This window comes from Podarcis liolepis, assembly GCF_965112155.1.
Source record: "Podarcis liolepis genome assembly, chromosome: 2".
In the NCBI taxonomy this organism is placed as follows: domain Eukaryota; kingdom Metazoa; phylum Chordata; class Lepidosauria; order Squamata; family Lacertidae; genus Podarcis; species Podarcis liolepis.
This window is the reverse complement of record NC_139555.1, coordinates 72287296-72308642: the sequence shown is the minus strand read 5'-3', so window position 1 is coordinate 72308642 and position 21347 is coordinate 72287296. Positions and strand designations below refer to the sequence as shown.

The 21347-nt window shown below is 42.1% G+C and overlaps 1 protein-coding gene across 4 annotated transcripts in view; it reads left to right on the top strand.

The window, feature by feature from the left end:
- CACNA2D2 (calcium voltage-gated channel auxiliary subunit alpha2delta 2) overlaps window positions 1-21347 on the top strand; it is a 543624-nt gene that overhangs the window by 379784 nt on the left and 142493 nt on the right. For all 4 annotated transcript variants that reach the window (XM_083488666.1, XM_083488665.1, XM_083488664.1 and 1 more), the window contains one exon: window positions 7749-7887. In XM_083488666.1, coding sequence (XP_083344792.1) covers window positions 7749-7887 — 139 coding nt within the window. The remainder of the gene's footprint in view (window positions 1-7748; window positions 7888-21347) is intronic.

The window sequence follows — 21347 nt, the reverse complement described above, 5'->3', positions numbered from 1 at the left end:
TAATACTGAGAGCAGCAGTCTTGCGTTGCTCACCTGGTTGCCCTTTGGCTAAGTCACTGCTGCATGCTAGGATGGAGGGAGAGATGAGGGAGGAAAGGTGGTCAGGTTGGCAAGGTGCAGATGCACTGGGAGAGCCTATCTGCTGCTCCTGCTGGCATGTTTTCTGTCAGGAGCTCATCCTACACTTGAGTAGGACCCTTGTAGAGACACATGCCCGACTGGCATGTTCCCTCCCTCCTGGTCGATTGTTTGGGAGCTTCAAAAGCTTTCTTCTGCCCAAACATCACAGCGACCAATGCCAACAGACACTGGCACACTTAGGGATCTACAGAGTCTTCACAGCTTGCATGGCAGACCTCAGCAACTCAGCAGTTTGGCTAATCTACTTTATTTACATATAAACACACACAGAGCACTGCAACATTGCTCCCTCTCTCTCTAGCATCAGACAGCAAAGAGAAAGAACAAAGGACAATAGTCCCACTTCACGGAACACAGTAACACAAACGTCCTGTCTCTGTCACTTCCCACTTTGTGGAGTCAAAACATATACCGTCATGTGATAGACAACAACTCCATGACTGCAACCACGGAGCAGGAATTCTAACATTTTCACCATGCCTACCTCACTGCCCCCCACCCTTGCCAACCTGTTTTGCAGCTGCGACTCAGGCAGAAGGAGGCCAGGTGAGGGCGCAGTCCCAACACACCATCCACAACTGATTTTGCATACTTTTGTCCAAATCTTATCCCCCTTTACCACGGGGCTAGTGCTGGTTCCGGCCACTGTATTAAAGGAACATTTTGTTTGCTTCTGTCTGTCATGCTTCTGAGAGGCATCACCATCAGAATGCAGAGCAAGTATTACTGTATAGCCTTGGAGGTCTCTGAGCTTTCTGCTTCCTGCCCTGTTACGCAGCATCAGTCTGAGATGTCATCTGTCCAGCCGCCACAGAAGACTAGATGGGCTTTATGCCAGATCAAACAAAGCGGTTCTTCTCTTGAAGACCTGACCTGAGGCCTGCTTCTGTTGTCTCAAATGCATCTGATTGTTGCAGCTGCAATCAGAAAGAACCATCAGGTGTGAAATACGCTTGGAGAAGATTGAGAGCAGAAGCTGTATTATCTGGACTTTTCTTTCTAAAGCCCCTCTTGGCGTTTCTACTTGACTGCAAAGATTCAGTGGTTAGAATCAATGGGAAAACTTTTTTGAAATCAGATGAGCATTTTAGTTCATAATAATTACTTGTGTGTCTTTTTCTTTCTTTTTTCCTTTATGGCACCGTTGGCTGGATCTCTGGCAGTAGCCAACCTGTTGGGAGGCTAACTCTCAAACAGTTAGAATTCGCAGATCATATAGCACACTCCAGTTTTTCAAGAGCTGTTCCGGAACAGAAAAGATTTGGTGTAGATTGAGGAGTCAGATGCAAGCCAAATTGCCCTGGAAATCTCTCACAGGCCTTGTCCACACTGCATTGTACTGTGTGTTTGCAGCTGTGTGTGCCTCTATTTAATTTGCATAGTTTGCATGACAGTGTGAGCAGTAAAGACCAAAGTTACTTCTCGTATACAAATTCAAATACATGTGTGTATTCAAATGGAGCTAATGAATGCTCAAGTGTGGACAAACCTGCAGTCTCATACAGCAGATTGCTATAAAGCAGAAGCTATGCAGAGGGAAATGGGTCATGCAATGAGTGCTTTCTTTTCTCACAGCAAAGGGTCAGAACTAAAGAAAGCTTAGCTCTTCTTACAATTTGACTGTTCTGCTCTGTGCCACAGAGTCCAGAATAACTTAATTTAACCTTTCTCTTTTTAACAAATTATTTCATTCTGACACAAAGCATGAAAAAATAAGTTTGTTCTAACCTGCTGTTTGTGAGGATGGCATCCAGGAAGGAGGTCTCTGCTGCTAGCTACACAGTTATACTTCAGTGGGCTAAAATTAGCCTTTCCTCCAATGCTTTCAATGTCATTTATGATTCCAGTCTGTGTCCAGAGCATCAGTAGAGAGATGATGACAGAATACAACAGAATATTAGCCTGGCTTTCTGCCAGCAAAGAAAGCTTGAACATCTTGCTGCTAAACAGTTATGATACAATATTTTCAGAAGTGTATAACACTTAACTAGGCACTGTGCATAGATAAAACAGGTCCTAGCCCTGACGTCTGAGAATCTAAATTAGGCTTCGACAATTTATGGCTTTCCAAACTGAAAGTGATCCATTGGCCACATATTGAGCTCCAGCAGGTACCAGAGCTTTCTAACAAATAGTAGAGGGAGGGCTATAGCTTGGTGGTAGAACACATGTATGGCATACAAAAGGTCCTCAGTTCAATCCCCAGCATCTCCAGGAAGAGCTGGTAAATAATCTAGTCATGAGCCCTGGAGAGTCACTGCCAGATAGTGTAGACCAGGGGTCAGCAAACTTTTTCAGCAGGGGGACAGTCCAATGTCCCTCAGACCTTGTGGGGGGCCAGACTATATTTTGAAAAAAATAATGAACAAATCCCTATGCCTCACAAATAACCCAGAGATGCATTTTAAATAAAAGGACACATTCTACTCATGTAAAAACACGCTGATTCCTAGACCGTCCGCAGGCCGGATTTAGAAGGCGATTGGGCCGGATTGGGCCTTAGTTTGCCTACCCTTGGTGTAGAGTAGACAATACCAAACTGGAATGGTAATGTTTTCCTTCAAAATGTCGAAGATAATTTGTTTTTGTTAATTTTGCTGTGTTAAATGTGTGTTCTGTAGTTGACCTGCTTTGTAATGTATTATTCTGGTTTTTTTTAGTAAATGTTTTAGTTTCCTGTTAATGTTGCTATGAATGTATACTTTATATCAGACTTTCCTCCGTAATGTTTTTTTCTGCATTGTTTTATTTGATGTTTCAACGTGTTATAATAATAAAACACTTCAATATTTTTTCCCTTAAAAATATAAAGTGGTAGAAATGAAATTAATAATAATAAATTCATAATCTGCTCTTTCATAGACTATAACAAGGAGGCATTCAACATATAAAATGCAATAAAATCAATCTATAAATATATATTAAACACAATTAAAAACATTAGACACTAGTTGGTTTAAAGAAAAATTCATATAATGCAGGCCTGTCTAAGCAGCACAGCTTTCAGAAGATGCCTGAAAGTAGCAGGGATGGTTCCTGCCAAAGCTGTACAGATAAGGAGCTCCACAGTGTAGGAGTAAAGCCTCTTCCTGTATGATGCTTTAGCGCAGGGAAGATTGCTCCTTGTAAGCCACTGGTTATGAATACAATATAGAATTACAGTAAAGTTTCTAGCCCTGGTGACTGCAGATTCACACACATAACATGTGGTACTGAACTATAAAAGTATTGAAACTGAAGGGGGCAGATAAAATTCATCTGTATTTCATTTCTTGGGTCCTAGATCAAATCTTTTCAAGGCATATTCAGCAAGAGGGCAGATGCAAATGAGTGCTTGCAGATACTGTTAGGAAAGGCATATGCAAAACGGAAATCTTCCCCCAAACAATTAATTGATATGCAATCATTGTCCCATTGTATTTCTCCAACCCAAATCTTGAAGCTATGAATTGGCATGCAGAAGCAGAAAACAAGCTTATATACGTACAGGGACATTTTCCTCCCCATTAGTTATTTCAGTTGCTGTCTTTAAAGTCCTAGAGAAATGCTAGTCTTCTGCAAACAGTGCCTCCATTTTTTACTTGGCACAAAAGTACTCTTTTGCTAAGAAGGTTTTGGCTATTGTTTAGAAAATATATCTAGCTTTCAGTGTCACAGATGAAGCCTTTTGTTACAAATTATCAGAGAGTTTCCATGTAAGTAGGTGTGGCGCATGAGATGAGGCACTGCCACAGCACTTGGCCTCACACACGGCAGCTGAAAGGAATGCATTGCAGATGCAAAATGAATAAAAGTTGCATGGGAGCTATACATATATACCATAACCCTGGATTTAAATAAGCATTCACTTCCAATTTTAAGGAAGGCTGCAAACAATCGGAAAGAATCCCAGCAGGAATCGATGGTAGTGAAATGAGGCTGTTGAAGGAAATGCAATGCATAAATAAAAACAGCCAAAAGGACAAATTTTGGCAGTGTGTATCTGTAGTAAGGGAAATCAGCCAAGCACATTTCAAGAGTAGCTGCTCAAAAAAACCTTTATGTGCTCCCTTCCCACCCCAGAAAAAAATATTCCCAAGGCAGATAAAAAAACTGAACGTCTGCTAGGAAATGGCTAGAGCCATTAGGGTAAAAGCACATTAAAGAAAGTTATGGTCAGTGCAGAGAACCTCTGGTGCAGGAAATCTTTGCATCAATCTTCACTGCAGATGACATCAGGGAGATACCAGCAGCAAAAGAAATTGTCACAAATTGACATGTCAGAAGAGCAAATAAATGAAAGAGTAATATGTCACCAGGACCAGATGGCATTCATCTGAGAGTTCTGAAGGAACTCAAATATGAAATTGCAAAATAGCTAACTGCAATATGTAGCTTTCTTACTAAACTCAGCAACTGCATGAGAAGACTATGAGAGGAAGCTATGATAACAACAGGCTTTTGAAAGGGATAGACCTACAGGCCTATACAGTGGTACCTTTGGTTATGTACATAATTCGTCCCGGAGGTCCGTTCTTAACCTGAAACTGTTCTTAACCTGAAGCACCACTTTAGCTAATGGGGCCTCCCACTGCCGCCGCACCGCCGGAGCACGATTTCTGTTCTCACCCTGAAGCAAAGTTCTTAACCCAAGGTACTATTTCTGGGTTAGCAGAGTCTGTAACCTGAAGTGTATGTAACCTGAAGCGTATGTAACCTGAGGTACCACTGTATACTATACCTAGATAAATGAGTAAAGTTTCTAATAAATGATAGGTGATGCAAACTCTTAAGTTAAATGCCATATGCTAGGGAGGAGGCATGCTTTTTGTAAATAGAAAGCATTCCTCTTAGAATTGTTTGAAGGTGACAATGAACATACAGCTAAATCTATTACAGTAAACACACATGCTCCTTCACCAGCAGCCCACAGCCATGACATGAGTGGAATGGGACATAGAAGCCAAGGAAGAAATGAATGAAAGGGATAAATAGTTAAGAAAATCAATGCAGGATCAGGCCAAATGCCTATCTAGCCCAGCATCCTGGGTTGTATTCTTTTACTTAGAATAGACTCTGATGTCAATGGTCTTAACTAACTGAAACCCACTAATTTTAATGGGTATAATCTGTGTAACAGTTACATAATACCACCCCCTACTTTCCCTAGGGACTAGCCACATGCCTATGGGAAGCCCGCGGGCAAGGACAATAACTCTCTTCAGCTATTGTTCCCAAGTGACTGGTGATTGCGAGCATGCCTCCCCTCATCCTGGAGATAGCCTGCAGCCATTGTGACTAGTAGCCAGGTTCATTTTTATTGCAGGGAGTTATTTTATACACCCACTTATAATACGAGGAGGGAAACATTGGATAGCAAGGTGGCATAATTGCTAGGGACAGAAATTTATTCAGGGTTAAAATGAATTTCACACCTACAGAAATTCCTGTGATATATTTTCTGAGTCAGAAAAGTCACAGTAGAAGGGCTTTCTTGCAAATGCCCACTGTGGGTAGTATGAGAACATCTAGCCCGGTGTCTGATTTGGCCGAGTGGTCAGCTGGGAGTCCAAAAGTGTGCCTTGAATGCAGCAGCTTTCCTCTGTTACCTATCTCCAGCCAGCATCTAGTATTCAGAAGTATACTGAACTTGAAGGTTCCAGTTAGGTATCATAGCTAATGGCTTTTGATAGAACTGTCCTTTACAATGCTTGAATTATTGGCGTAGGAGGAGAAGGAGGAGCCTCCTAATAGCAACTTAAAGCTCCATCTCTTGTTCCATAGAATCATAGCCAAACCATGGCTTTCCTCTAGCCCACTAAAAACATTGACTAGAATAAAGGTGAGGACCCTGTGACCTTCTTGACCCTGCCACAATGAATTATTAAGTTTCACTCTCTCTTTTTTTAACCCACCTCTGTGTCTAACACACCAAACATGTGTAACAAACAAACCGTTGCTTAGAAGAAAGCATCTTTCAGAGGGGAAGTGTTTGGATAAGAGGTGTGCTTAGCTCTCACTGCCAGCCACTTCCCCACTGCAGCTCCTCCCATGAGCCACTTCCCCCCATACCCTGTCCAAACAAGCTGAAGTTGGGAAAGGCTGGATTCGGAAGTGCCATGTCCTGCACATCTTCTTCTTGCCTGCACTGGCTGATCAAGATTTCTCAGTTCTACTGCTCCAGGAAGAAAGCATGTTTGCTTCTCCAAACAGATTAAATCGCCTCATACAAAGAACAAAAGAGCCCTCAGTTTGTTCGATTTGACTGCCAAAGCTGTGGCAATCTGTACAGGGAAGGGAGAGAGAAGTGGAGTGTGAAAGAACCTGCGCATATTCCAGTCTCAGCAGCAGGGAGTTTGCCATCTCTCTCTACCATAATTAAATATTGTTTGCATTGCTTATTGACAAAGCACTAAGCTCCACTCAGTTTTAATTTGTTCTTTGATAGTCGCCTTTTGCTGCTAATTGATTTTCAAGGGGTTTTTGTCTGATTTAATACCTGCCATGCTACTGAAAACAGAGAGGCAAGGTTAAACAGAGCCAAGAAATGAGCCAGGAATCAGTGCATCTTCTCAACCAGTTTGCTTTACAAGCCACCTCAACCTGACGCACAAAGGCTGCATTTAAAAAAGATTTAGCAGCTCTTCCACTCCCAGCCCCTTCCAGGCACAGCTCCTGCTGCTCCTGCTGTTGCTATGGAGTTTACTTGAAGAGGGCTCAGAAGTATAAATGTCCTGGTTTCCCAGCAACGCACACTCCAGGGAATGGGCCAGGACCATTGGCTGCAAGGGAAAAACTGCTAGCAGCGGTGTCCTGTGGTGATCAAGTCCATGAACTATAAGTTGAGTGTGTCCAATTCAGAACTGAACTAAAGAACCGGATTTCTCATGCTCAAGAGAAGACTGCACTAAAAATAATATCTACCTGCTGAACAAGGAGAGTTAGCTGTGGATCTTCCTGCACAGCTGCCATGTTCAAATGGAAATTACTGAAAATACTAGCATTTTCTTTTTAAACATGGACGGCATCTATAACCAACCAGGGGGGTGTCCAGAACTGTGGTGGGACCTATTTCAATACCACAAACAGCAGCCAGTAAGGTGTTGTGGCAGGTAGCATATATATTGCTACCTCTGCTGAGCTGCTGTCAAGTGAGATGAAGCCCTTGCTCTTATGGGAATTATAAGTAGTAGATAGGTAGCCGTGTTGGTCTGCCATAGTCAAAATAAAAAAATTCCTTCCAATAGCACCTTAAAGACCAACTAAGTTAGTTCTTGGTATGAGCTTTCGTGTGCATGCACACTTCTTCAGATACACACTATAAGGTCAGCACTGAGCAAGCAGGTAGCTGCTGAATGGCCAGTTACATCCCATGCAGGCATGAGCCAATGATGTCAGCAGCCTATGTTGGGTGATGATGATGGTCAATCAACAGCTGTGTGCCCACACAAAAACAGTCCTATCCATCCTGTTCCTCCTATATTATCTGCCTCCAGCAGATAAAATGGGGACTCTTCATATTGGTTGCCACTCAGCCGCAGACGCCATATACAATCTGCCGCACCAGCTTGCTGGCTGCTTCTGTATAAAACTGACCTGAACTTTTGCCTCCTCTTTTTCCTCTCCAGGAAGATCCAGATGGAGAAGAAATTGAAAAAGAAAAGTCCAACTCCCTGAAACTGGAGTTCACAGAAGATGCCAACTTCAAAACGAAGGTTAACTACTCTTATGCAGCTGTGCAGATACCTACAGACATCTACAAAGGCTGTGAGTTGCCCCTTTTCACAGAACTCTTCGTTTTAAGTCTGGAGACAACCCCCATAGATCAGGAGTGAGGAACGCTTGGCCTGTGGGCCAAATGCAGCTGGACAGTTGGCCTTCTAGAGCCCCTTCCACCCCCCCTGTTGTTCAGCAGGAAGCAGCTGAGAGGGAAATGAGGTTCTGATGTTGGGCAAAGTGTGTATGATTGCAACTCCTCTCTCTGCAAGAAGGGAGAAGTGCCTCAGCAGAGAGGCAGACTTTTTGCATATTTCCAGGAGCGCAAGCATCCATGCAATATGCAGTTGCACGCATGCAATTTTGGGGAAGCAATTGCAGTTTGGAGTTTGAGTCTTTGACTGGCTGTAAGGCAGGGCTTGCAGTTCAGCTGTGCATTGGTGTTATTTGCAATCTTCTGTTGGGATTACCGAGTTCTTTTTGCCTTTTCTATAGTCAGCAGAGACAAAGGCTGTTAGCTTTTCCTTTTCAAACTTTTTTCTAAGAGTCTGAGGAATTTGAATCATTTTTTCTCTTAAATTTACTTATTTTTTAAAAAATGTTTTTGACTGTTTTTACTGATAAATTTAATATTTATTGTAAACAGTTCAGAGGTTTTACTGCAACCAAGTGGTACATACATTTTATGAAATACATGAAATTAAGAGAAAATGAAAGGTGAGACTAGAGTTACTGCAAATTAAATATATGCTTTTGTTTCCATGAGAAGTAACTGCTTGTGTGTCTATGTGAATGTGCATATTAAGGGTATGTGATTTTGTGTGCATCTCACCCCACCCCTTTTGGATCTGAGCCAGCCACTGCTGGAATGTGGCCCATGAAAGCTTTCTCCCAGGGTAATGCCACCCCCAAAAAGTTCCCCACCTCTCCCATAGATTAACTATTCAAGCTTCATAATAGACAATATAGTTGGGTTAATTTATCCTTGCACATAGATGCTAGATAAACTATAGCTGAGCTTAACCAGATCTGCCCTTCCCCAAACAATAGCCCAGCCTCCACTGAAAAATGAGCACACATCCACACACACAAAATCAAAGTATTTTTGCCTTGCTCTACACTAGAGTAATCTGGGATTGTTTCATTGCTGCTCCTTAGTATGGTAAGGTCAGGGGCGGACTTTGGTAATATGGTGCCATGAGCAAGGACAAAATTTGGGGCGCACACCCCAACTTTGAGTAGCCACTCATCTAAATACAGTGGGACCTTGGTTCTCAAACATAATTCATTCCAGAAGTATATTTGACTTCTGAAACGTTCGAAAACCAGGGCGTGGCTTCCGATTGGTGCAGGCACCCCGGAAACAATAGCCGACAGCCGCATCAGACGTTTGGCTTCCGGAAAATGTTCAAAAACCGGAACAGTTCCTTCTGGGTTTTCGGCGTTTGGGAGACAAAATGTTCGAGTACTAAGGCATTCGAGAACCAAGGTTCCACAGTATAGGTATTATTATAAATAATAATAATTATGCACCTCCTTTGCTTGGTGCCCTGTGTGAGGGAACTGCCTGCACCAGCCTAAACCTGGTGCAGGTATGGTGCCAGTTTGCTGTGTAGCTGCACTGCACCAAAACCACCTGTTGCTTTTTATTCTGCTGCTGTTGCCTGCATCGCTTTTGTGATGGGCTACATGCCCTTTGGCAAGCTCTGCAGCTTGATCCTCTCTGAGAGTTGGTATTGATCAGCCTCGCCTTTACAGTCGCACTCTCGTGCTGAGCCTTCCTTCCCGTGGACGTTACAGAGAACAGCTTTCGCCTGGGCAGTTGTTTTCCAAATAATGGTTTCTGGCTTTTGAAAAGTGCAATTGCCATTCTAATTAAGGTGGGGGCACGGGCAGTTTCTCTAGCACCATATTGAAGATTCCTTTCCTGCGTGTCACAGCGCTGCACCTGATGGTGCACATGCCCATCAGGGTTGTTACGCTGCATCTGAGACTGCTTTGCCCTTGTCTCTGTCATTCCCTCTGGCTTTTGCTTCCTTTTTGCAGAAGAGAAGACGTCAAGTTCGTCTTTGCAAATGCTCAGTCACAGAACAGTTTGCTGTGTGCATAATTTGCACTACAGGCTATCAAATTTCTATTTGATACTATTTATTTGCATTGCTTTTTTGCATTTATTTCTGATTTTCTGCTGTTATAACACACCCACTCCCACTCCCCCCCCCCATGTAATTTAAAGTAAGTGGCCTATCCCAGAATAGCCACAGCTTTTGAATCAGGGGAGCAGAAAAAAGAAGGGTGAACAATGACAACCCCCACCTGTAGGTAGAGATGAGGAAGAAATTAATTAGGCAGGTTACATGAAAATACAAACCTGATTCTCACTTCCCAAACCAGTAAACAAAATGAAATATTTTCCATTCTTCAAAATTTGCACTTCTCCAACCAAAAAGTGGACACAAAAATGCATTGAGAACAATGTGCAAAATTATATTAGGAATAATTTCTTACAAAGATGTGTGTGTAAGGTGAACTTGCATACAAAATTGTATATTTTAAGAAAAATGCAACAAGAATGCATACAGATTTTCACATAAACTTTTAAAGGAAAATTCACAAATTGATGTGGAAATGGGGTGAGCTGAAAAAATGAAAAACCAAGAGAAGCTGAAATGGACAGATTCATTCATCCCTACCTGCATATGATTTCTGTAACATCCAACAAAAAGGAGTCCAGTCCAAATGCATTTTTAGAGGGATAAGTTGAAAGGAAGTGTTTTCATATGGTCCTTTCTAAATTATAGTCTTTCATACACATTCTCTCACAAATGCCCCATCCATGTGCATATATGTATGATTATGAAAGAGAGATTTGTCGAGGTGGCTGGGATCATAACATTCCTGCACAAGCACGTGAGATTACAATATGCATCTAGTCTTGCCCATCTTAAAGGTTTTTATTCTAGAAAACCTTCACTGTGTAAATGCTTCCAACAGATTTGTGGTCTGGTGGGAAAAGGCCCTAGGTGTTTTCAAAAGCTCTTAGTGATGCTGCCTGTTTGCAGTCCAATTAGTGCTTTGTCCCTGCATGGCTCATCACTGGGTAGAAAACTCATTCTTTCTCACTAGCTCTGAAGCAGCCACAGCAAAGCCTCAAATCTTCACCAGGAGCTCTGAGTTCTTTGTTACCCCCCTAAGGACTAGTTTCTCTGTTGCCACAGGAAGATGGGAGGGGAGAGCTGTTCTTAAGACTTGGCTTTACTCAGCTAAATTGTAGCTGAGGGCTCACGAAGGCTTTTTCTGCCTCTGCACTTGCTTCTGTTTGAGGGAGCTTTGCTGGCAGACAAAAGGAGGTCTCAGAGCATCCACTGAAACGCAATGTAAAAGCCTAGCACTATGCTTAGATTTTTGAAAGCTACTTTAATTTGCATTCTCCGTGGACAGCGACAAATGTGAATGAAAGCAGGGTAGGATGCAGGCACTTTGACAAGTGGACACTTGCCTCCACAAGCCCATCTAAGAGGAGGGAAAGCACTGTGCCCAGATATGCACACTCCTATGTATGGCAATGTGGAGTGATGGTTCAAATGCAGAAGCTTCTTTTTCTGGGCGAAATCTAGACTGGATAATATGCCATGCATTCATAGTGTTAAAAAATATAATAGAAAGATGCAACCTAATTCCAGGCCTCTTCAAAAAAAGGCCAGTGTTTGTTTGAACCCATTCACAACAATGATCAAAGAGGAATGCAAGCAGCCCTCTTCCACAGAAAAGCTGTGAATCTGAGCTGGTCTGTGCTGCTGTTTATATACACTGGAAGTCCTACATTGAAAGAAATGCAGCCCCTTTCCTCAGCCCTGCAGCTGACCTCTCCAGCAGCCACAGCATAGTTTGCATTGAATATATCTCTATGCTGCTGGTCCTTATATTCAGGCATAGAGCAGGTAAGTGGAACAAGGAGCAGCAAGGAGCAGTGTTTGCACAGCCTATGAGCAGGGTGGAATTGTGCTCCCCTGCCATGTGTGCTCTAAAGACTTTTTGTGCACAAATACTCCCTGAGCCCACATGGCCCCTCCTTATTCCAACCATTTTGTGGCCGTATATTGGGGAGAGCTCAGAGGGGCTCCCATGTCTTGTGCATATAACACATACTAGAAAGTACAGCTCTCGGTCTCCCTTTAGTGGCCGCTCTGAATATCCACATTGTTAAGTCTCTGGCACCTGCTTGCTTTGAGACTTTAATATGCTTTGAAAATTTCTCCATTAAGTCACTTAGGAATCTAATCAAAAGCGACATAGAAGCTTAACTTTTACTGCCTTTCAGCCAGACTGTGAGCTAGGAAAGGTGTGTTTTCGCTTGAAACTCTTGTTAATATCCTTGTGTAGAGAGACTAATTCCACCTAACTTAACAGCAAAATAGGAAGCATGGAGTTAACCTTAGAAAGCTGAGTCAAACTAGCTGCCTGTCCTCACGGTATAATGTGTGATAGCTCACTGGAATGTGAAAGTCTGTCTCCTGATGCAACATGCATGTTCTAAATGTTTTGATTGCTGCTACATTAAAGAATGCCGCTAATCCTTATGAATCTACCTCACACACATTTGTGACTTTCCCCAGAACAGGAAACCACACACAATATCTCACTGGCTCTTTGGGTCATATTTTTGGGTGGTTTCACATTTTGGGGGGTTTCAACAACGGTTGCCTCTGTGCCACCCAACATCTAGCTTGCATTGTTCCTTTGGCAGTGTATTCCAACATGCACTTATGTTGGCTCGTAAATGTGTGGAGAACGACATCAGTAGAATGATTTCACTGCACCGGCACCAGTGGATTAGAAATGGCAATTAGTTTTATTACCTACCTAGTCTGGGCCGAGCAGCTAATGAACCGAATCATGAGATGGGGGGAGGAGACCTTGGGGTGGGTGAGCAGGATGAAATATTCATGATTTCCAACCTCCTGCTTCTAATGCAGAACAAGCACTGGTGCCCTGCCAAAGCCACATAAATCAACACACAGTGCCATGGAACAAAATCAAATTGGAGACTAACTCACTCTGGGGTGTTATGCCTTGCTTAATAATAATAATAATAATAATAATAATAATAATAATATGATGGAGGAAAATAAGGGTGTGGGGTGGATTTTCTATGGGGAAAGCATCTTACTATACGGAAACAATGGTTTCAAAATGCTTTTAAAATAAATATTACTTCCACTACATGAAGTATGGGTAATCTTTGAAATGTGGTCTCCACTCCACTGCCAGACATTTCCTGCTGGTGACTTGAAAATGCTGCCTACTATGGGATGAATTTGCATGGAAAGGCAGCTGATATCTTATGGTCACCACAGGTACTTTTTTTGGTGAATGTATTTGGCTCAATGGGTATCTTGGGTAAAAACGTAGTAATAAGACGACCCCTCATCCCCAAGGGTGGCAAGGTATGTTTCATTTCTTATGGTCGAACCCAGAGACTGTTAATAAGGCTAGCTACCTCTAAGGCACCTGTATTGCTTTCTATTGCTTCTTCAGCATCATTAGTGTTTGCAGTTCCTCCCAAGTTGTTACTATCAGTGAATCACAGTATAAGTTATCTGCTGGTTTGCTAATGCAGTTGTTATCTCATCAGTAGAATCACCCATGATTCCAACAAGCCTTTGTCACCGACCAAAGGTTTGTGTGCTGCTCTGATATATCACTTTAATTTTTCATTTCATACAATAATGCTGATATTATGCCAGGCTGAATTAATTTTGAGAAGCTCTCCTGAGAATTATATCAGATGCTTCGTCAAGCTACCTAATTACCTCCATGTCTACCTTAATGTGAACCCATAGTATTCACATCCTGACTTTGCAGCGCCCTCTTGCTCCTCTGCTGGTTTAAACAATAATGTATTGTATAAAATGCTTAGTACAATAACCATTAGCCAGGTGGAACCTAAAAGCTGCTAGATTCCACTTGGCTAATGTTTTCTCCAATACTCAAAGAGAGAGAGAGAGAGAGAGATCAAATAAACAGGGTGATTGTGTCTCCAGCTGGAGAAAAGTACCATCTTGAAGTGAATAAAAGGTAAAGGACCCTTGGATGGTTAAGTCCAGTCGAATTCGTCTATGGGGTGCAGTGCTCATCTCGCTTCAGGCTGAGGGAGCTGGCATTTGTCCACAGACAGCTTTCTGGGTCATGTGGCCACATGACTAAACCGCTTCTGGTGAACAGAACACCATGACAAATGCCAGAGCACACAGAAACACCGTTTACCTTCTCACCACAGTGGTACCTGTTTATCTACTCACACTGGTATGCTTTCGAATTGCTAGGTTCGAAGCTGGGACAAAGCAACAGGAGCTCTCCACCATCAAGCAGATTCGAACCACTGACCTTACGATCAGCAAGCCCAAGAGGTTCGGTGGCTTAGACCACAGCGCCATCCACATTACCTTTTACCTTGAAGTTAATATGCAGGAGTGGGACCTGCAGTTGCCAGTATGCTTCTGTTAGGGATAGGGCAAATATTCAGTTCATTTCACCCCAACCCCTACTTTTGCTTTTATGGATGACAATGTAATGGCCAGCCTAGTATTGGTATTACTGTTCCACTGTGTGCATCCTAAGATCAGGATGTACACTTTCAATCACTCAATTTTAGGAGCAGTAAGGAAGCTTACTTCCTACTGACTGTTTCAGGCAGAATCTTCTGAATCTTGTAGGCCTCACTTTGAGAACTTCCAACCAGAGTTTCCAAACCCTCATTGGTTATATGATTATTGCATACATTAGTTAAGGATGCAAGAATGAAGTGCCCTAAACAAGTACCATTGTTTCTAGTGCTATGTGTGTCACTCTATTGTAATCCTCTCCTCAGTAGGGAACTGTCAGAGGAATAAGGCTATTACAAGAATCGATTGTTCATGCCCTGCTTTTCCATGTATATTAATTTTTCTGGGCCTCAAGATCCCATGAATACAGTTGTTGTTGTTGTTGTTAATAACATTTTCTTGTGCATATAACTTTACATAGTGTTTGATTAGTGCCCTGAAGCAGGAGTGTGGACCCTGAGAGGCATATAGCCTATTACATTGGGAAATCCCGGAATGAAAAATAAGGAAGTGAGCAAGGAAATTGGTAAGAAAATATAATTGAAGAAGGAAAGGAAGCGTTACATTATGTGTTATGGGGTGTTTTCTATTATTTCTGAATAATAATCCAGAACAATCATAATAATAATACAGTATCACAATTTCAGGAAATGCCCTAGTCCTCTATTAAATGCACTAGCCCTATGCATAAGAGAACTGTAGACATTGGCCATCTCCTTTGCCAATGCGCAATCAGCATCAGACTGAAAGAGGGCCTATGGGGGCAAGGATGTACACAAAGCTCACTCAATGGGGATGGGAACCCTGACTGTCAAGGGTTTGCATCCTCACAGAGCAGGCTTCCTCAACCTCGGCCTTCCAGATGTTTTTGGCCTACAACTCCCATGATCCCTAGCTAGCAGGACCAGTGGTCAGGGAAGATGGGAATTGTAGTCACAAAAACATCTGGAGGGCTGAGTTTGAGGAAGCCTGTCATATACTCATTGGGACCATTCAGACTGATGCCATTGATGTGAATGATGTGCATGTCAGTTGCTAAGGCTATCTTCTTATTCATGAGAGCTCCTTCAATTCAAAACTCCCATAGAGCTGATTGCTATGAGCTAACTGGGGTTTTGGCTTTTGCCACCTTGCGTTTTCTCCGTTGGCTGGCCCAAAAAAGCAGCGCATCATAGTAACTCAGGGAACCTTCACGCAGTAAGTGAAGAAAGGAAGGTGCAAAACCCACTTCATCAGTAGAGGTTAAGATATAAACAACTACCAAGATGGATGATGAAGGTTCTGCAGTGTGTGTACTGTGTTTATTTTCTCACCTGAAACCATCATAGATCACACCTGCAGCAGGTATAAGCTAGAAGGCAAAGTAAGAGGTCTAAAGGTGTAGCTTTCCATACTTTGTCTCATGGGAGAATATGATGAGTTTTTTGTACAGTATACAGGGCTTGCTACAGCAAGGACTAAAGAAGAAGAGACTTGGAGCTGTGGCAGGGAAGAAACTGCACAAAAGACAGCCATTAAATTTTCCGAGGGTGGGGGGAAGCATATAACTGATTCATTTGTCTATAATATAACCATATCCCATTTAGAACACTGCAAGCTGTAAGCAGTCTCTAAAATAAGAGGTACTGCAACACAAGGCTACTTGGCTCAGAACAGGGTACTACTACTACTACTAATAATAATAATAATAATTTTATTATTTGTACCCCACCCATCTGACTCAGTTGCCCTGGGTAGGCAGAGTGAGGTGGCCACCTTAGGCAGCAGGGCTTTGATATCATGAAAAGGCAGCAAATGGTTAGATATTGTTGTTAACATTACCAGGGGGTTGGAGATTTTTTTGTTGCCATGGAGAGAGACAGTTGTGGGATTTTCTACTCCAAGTGCCAAGATATTCTGGCTGGGCTTGGGTACTGTATAGAAAGAAAGAAAGAAAGAAGCCTGTCTCTCTAAACTCAAAAATGGTGAAGTCTAGTTGTTGTTACTCAGTGGATAAAACAAAAGCATTCTGAACATGCTTCCAAGCACTCTCTCCTTTATAGCTGCTTTCAGAGCTAAGAGTTGGCAAGTTGTAGCTCAAAGGAAGGCATTGGTGGAAGTGGTGGTGAAGAGGAGATTCAAGAGCAATCAATGGAGAACCATCATTTGACTATTAGCTGATTTGGGTGTCCAAAGATGGATTGAGTTTTGGAGGGCAGGTGGCAACTGATGCAAGATGAACTATCATATGAAAAGACTTGGGTGTGGCTTGTTCCCAGCACTAGCTTCCTTTTATTGTACAGTGGTGCCTCGCAAGACGAAAATAATTCATTCCGCGAGTCTTTTCGTCTTGCGATGTTTTTCGTCTTGCGAAGCACGGTCCGTCGCAACTGCGCCTCTTCAAGCGGCTTTAAAAAAAAGCGCAATACGTTTTCGTCTTGCAAAGCAAGCCCATAGGGAAATTCGTCTAGCGAAGCAACGCAAAACCGAAAAACCCTTTCGTCTAGCGAGTTTTTCGTCTTGCGAGGCATTCGTCTTGCGGGGCACCACTGTAGTTTGGAATTAGATTTGTAAGAAATCACAAGCAAGACTTACAGAAGTGACAAGTTTGTGTGACCTTTTAATTGGATAGATTAAATTGTGAGGAGGTCAGGAAACAAGTAAATGAAATATAAGACATGAAAATATTGATTTCTTTTTAATTTTTTTGTTTACTTTTTATGTATTCTGTCTTTATATTTTTGTATTTCTTTTTCTTTTATTATTGTTATTCTTTTTATTTTTTATATTTTATTTTATTTTGTAACCTTTTATCGTCTGTAAAATTTCAATAAATATCATTTTAAAAAATTATTATTATTATTATTATTATTATTATTATTGAAGAGCAACTGCTCTTCAAAGTAGCTCCACTAGTTTCAGTAGAGCTATATCAACTGAAAATAGGCAGCGGCTGTGTTTCTGGCTTTGTTCCCAGGCAAAAGGTACCAAATTCTCAAGGGGCAATGGTAACCTGTCACTTTCGTCACATCTGGCAAATGCATTTAAGAGAGGGGAGGAGTGGGTAAATTGCTGGTATTTTTAAAGTGAAAAATGTGCTGCCTGTAAGAAGCCTAGGCAATAACTATGATCTGCATTCCAGAGCAAGCAAATTAACTGATCAGGTATCTTTCAGAAAAGAAAGAGGCACAGCAGAAATGAAGGTTTTGAGGAAGCATTTACAGTACAGTCAGGTGGCTTGATGAGTAGGAGAAAATCCTCATTTCCATGGAGGCTGCGTGTGTATATGAAATAATGAGGATGATTCACACATGCATGTTCCTTATTTGATAACTGATAGTGATGACTTGCATGTATGAAAGAGCTCTCCCAAAACAAACACTATAGAGTGCTTATGTTATCAATTATCACACAACTTTTTTAAACGGAAGCAGTTCACATGCTGAACTATGAAGTATCAAGGAGGGAGAATCACTTAGGCAGTAGTAAGAGACAAAATAGACTTTAGCTGCAGCAACAAAATCAACATGTGGCAACTAAACTTCTTAGTAAACTAAACAACATAGCAAATCAGAAAGAAGGACTGGTTGCAAAAATGCAAAGAGTCAGATACAAATGTGTTCATTGCTAATTTCTCATCGCAGCCAAAAGTCTTTGTTGAATGCTGAATCCTACTTTACCTAGCAAACTGTTGGGTGAACCAGCATGGGGGCTGGGGGGTGCATGTTGTGATTCCATTTTATCCCTCATGATTTTGGACATCTATATGAAGTTGCTGTGTGGGTTTCCTCTGGGAATGTGGAGTGACACACCATCAGCAGGCTGTTAGCATTTGGCTCTATTTTTCCTTGTTCTCTCAGTCTGGTGAAGCTGTGAGGAGCTGAACCAGTGCCTGTATGCTGTAATGGGCTAGATGAGGGCTAATAAACTGAATCCCGACAAGACGGGGCACAGTGTGGAGATTATTCCTAGATTATTCCTATTTGATCTGCTTTGGACGGGGCTGCACCACCCCTGAAAGCTGATAGCACAGTCTAGGGCAGCCTTTCTCAACCTGTGGGTCCCCAGATGTTGTTGGACTACAACTCCCATCACCCCTAGCAAGGCCAGAGCTCGGGGATGAAGGAAGCTGAAGTCCAACAACATCTGGAGACCCACAGGTTGAGAACTGCTGATCTAGGGAATCTTAGAAGCCCGGGTGGCAGCTGTGATATGGAATGTCTTTCATCAGTTTTGTCTGGCTCATCAGCTGCAGCCATTTCTGGACAGATGCTGTAGCAGTGATGGACTCCGGCCTCTCAAATTTCAGCAACACCCCATGTAACACTAAAATTTGGTGCCCCCTGCCTCTCACATTCTGTTCTACAACATTGTTTTGGCACCCTCTGCAGCATGGCCCCCAGTAACCGCACCGGTCGTGTCACCCTAAAACTGCCTCTGGCCGTAGTCTACCACAGTGATCCAAGCTCTGATAACTTGGATGCTTTAGCTGTGAATTCTGCACTGCAGGGAGTTGGACTAAATGACCCTTTGGTCCCTTCCAACTCTAAGATTATATTAACTTCCCAGTTGGTTTGTGTTATACATGGGGCTGCCTCTGAAAACAACTTAGAAGCTTCAACTGGTACAGGATATGGCAACTAAAAATTGACCAGTACAGCCAGGTACTGTATATGGATGTCATGCCAGTTTTTTTAAAAGCACACAATTCAGTCCTCAATAGCCTAGGTCCCACAAGCCTGAAGAAGTGCTTCTGACAATATCAGTCTTCCTGTGTTCTGAGATCATCTGCCAAGTCTCTTTTCTCTTTGTCAGAGGTGGTTTTCCCAGTAGTGGCTCACCAGTTGTGGAATGCCTTCCTTGAAGAGGCTTGCTTGGCACTTATGCATCAGTCTATTCAACACAAGACGTTGCTCTTCATGTTGGCATTTTAACTTGTAATTTTAGCTCTTTGGGGGCATTTTAGCTGTTTTAAAGTTCTTACCCTGCTGCTTTATTGCAGTATTTGTATGGTTGCATAGCGTCCTGAAATACTAAATAGGATGAAGGGCTCTGTGCAAGTGTGTGTGTATACACAAACACTACACACACACACACACACACACACACACACACACACACTGCACTGCACTGCAGTAAAAAAAGGTAAACAACTATAAAATGTGGAAAGACCACCTTAACACTTGCAAAATCACTCAAACACACCCGAGATAACATAACAATATTCAAAATCCACAACTTTAAAAGTCACAGTGCAATAAAATGGATTTAATATATTAGAACTAAAGAGCCTCCAATCAAAGCAGTACATATGAACAATAAAGTAGCTAAACCATTTAGGGATGATAGTTTTCAATTTGTCTCTTAAAACATGAGATTTAAAAATACTTGGGGTTTTTATGAAAATGCTAAGCTTGTGCTCTAGAGGACAGCCTGCAAGCATGGAAGTTGATAGGCAAAAATCTCAGCTCAGTGGGAATGGTGGTCCAGTGAGGCAAGGGGGGAGTTGGGGACAATGGCTGAGGTGATCTCTACTGCCAAGGCCAGGACCTGTTTACCTATCAGACCAGCCCAAGAGAGATGAAGAAAGAGCTGAATGTCCCCGAGGGTCTTAGAATAACTGTGTTGAGGGGGAGAGCATCTTACTCCATCTAACTCCTCCTTTCCACCTCCCCAAACCCCCATATTAAGTGATGGTGTATTGTATGGGCTGCATAAACTTTTTGTGTTGTTCTTCCCCTCACGGTTTGATCTGGCAGAGGGTGGGGTGCACCTCCAGAACTGTGTTAACTCATAGAGATAATTGAAAATAACTTTCAAAGAGAGCTCCACTTAAGAAGTTAACTACTTGCTCATGATCAATTCAGTATACATCCATAATGGCATTTAAAGCAGAGCATTAGGAGCAGCATAATTTACTTCTAATAGACTCATTATTTGTAAATGTATTTATTTTTAAGATAAAAATACCATTTTAAAAAAGCAAGTTGTGCAAAATGTTAATATCCTTGTGGGGAAGAGAGGAATTAATGAGAACAATGAATCTCTTGCCATTTCATCATTTGATTCATTAGCATTCAATTTCCTACCCCCAGAACCTGGCATTACTGCAGTCATCAGGGTTTCTTTTTGCAGGAGACCAGAGGAGATTGATTCCATTTTCTGCTTCACCCTCTTATGGGAACTGGCAGCTGTGACCCGTATAATAGCTGGTTTAGAAACTTGTTGAATTGGGAGCTGCTTCTTTTGTAGCCTCTGACCACACTGTAAGGCCAGAACTGTTCAGCCACTTGTCACTTCTCTACATTTCTGAAGGAGGGGGGTGCTGAATCAGAGGCTACAGATTATACTCTCTTCCATGCAGCCAAAGTCACCACAGCAGTAAATTTTAAGCTGCTACCACATGGTATCCACTCAAAGAATAATGCCATAGAAACTATTCATAGAAAAGATCTGAAGAACATGCTCCGTTGTTTTCAGCAAATGCCCATAATTGACATTTGGGGCAATTTAAAATCCATTTAAGCCACCTGTATATTAAGCTATTGCAATAAAGCTCCTGTGAAGCAGATTGAGAGTTTTCTTTAAGCGTTTTGCAAAAATATGCTTCAAAGAGAGTTGGGACACATTTCTCATTTTTTTTAAAAAAGAAACCCAACACATGCCCCTTAACATTCAAGTGCTGTAAACCATAACTGTTTAGAAAATTGAAAAGTCCTTGGAACTAACCCCCTAGAAAGTTTCATTAAGATTGATCGTGTATTTTTTGAGATATTAAATGTTTTAGCCCCCATTATATTCCTGATGCAACCTTAATTATTCTGGTACTACTGTGCCTGAATAATAATGTGAAATTTATACATTTTGAAGGCAACACATACTGAATGATAGTCTTACGCAGAAGCAACCTACTTTTTCTTCTTCAGC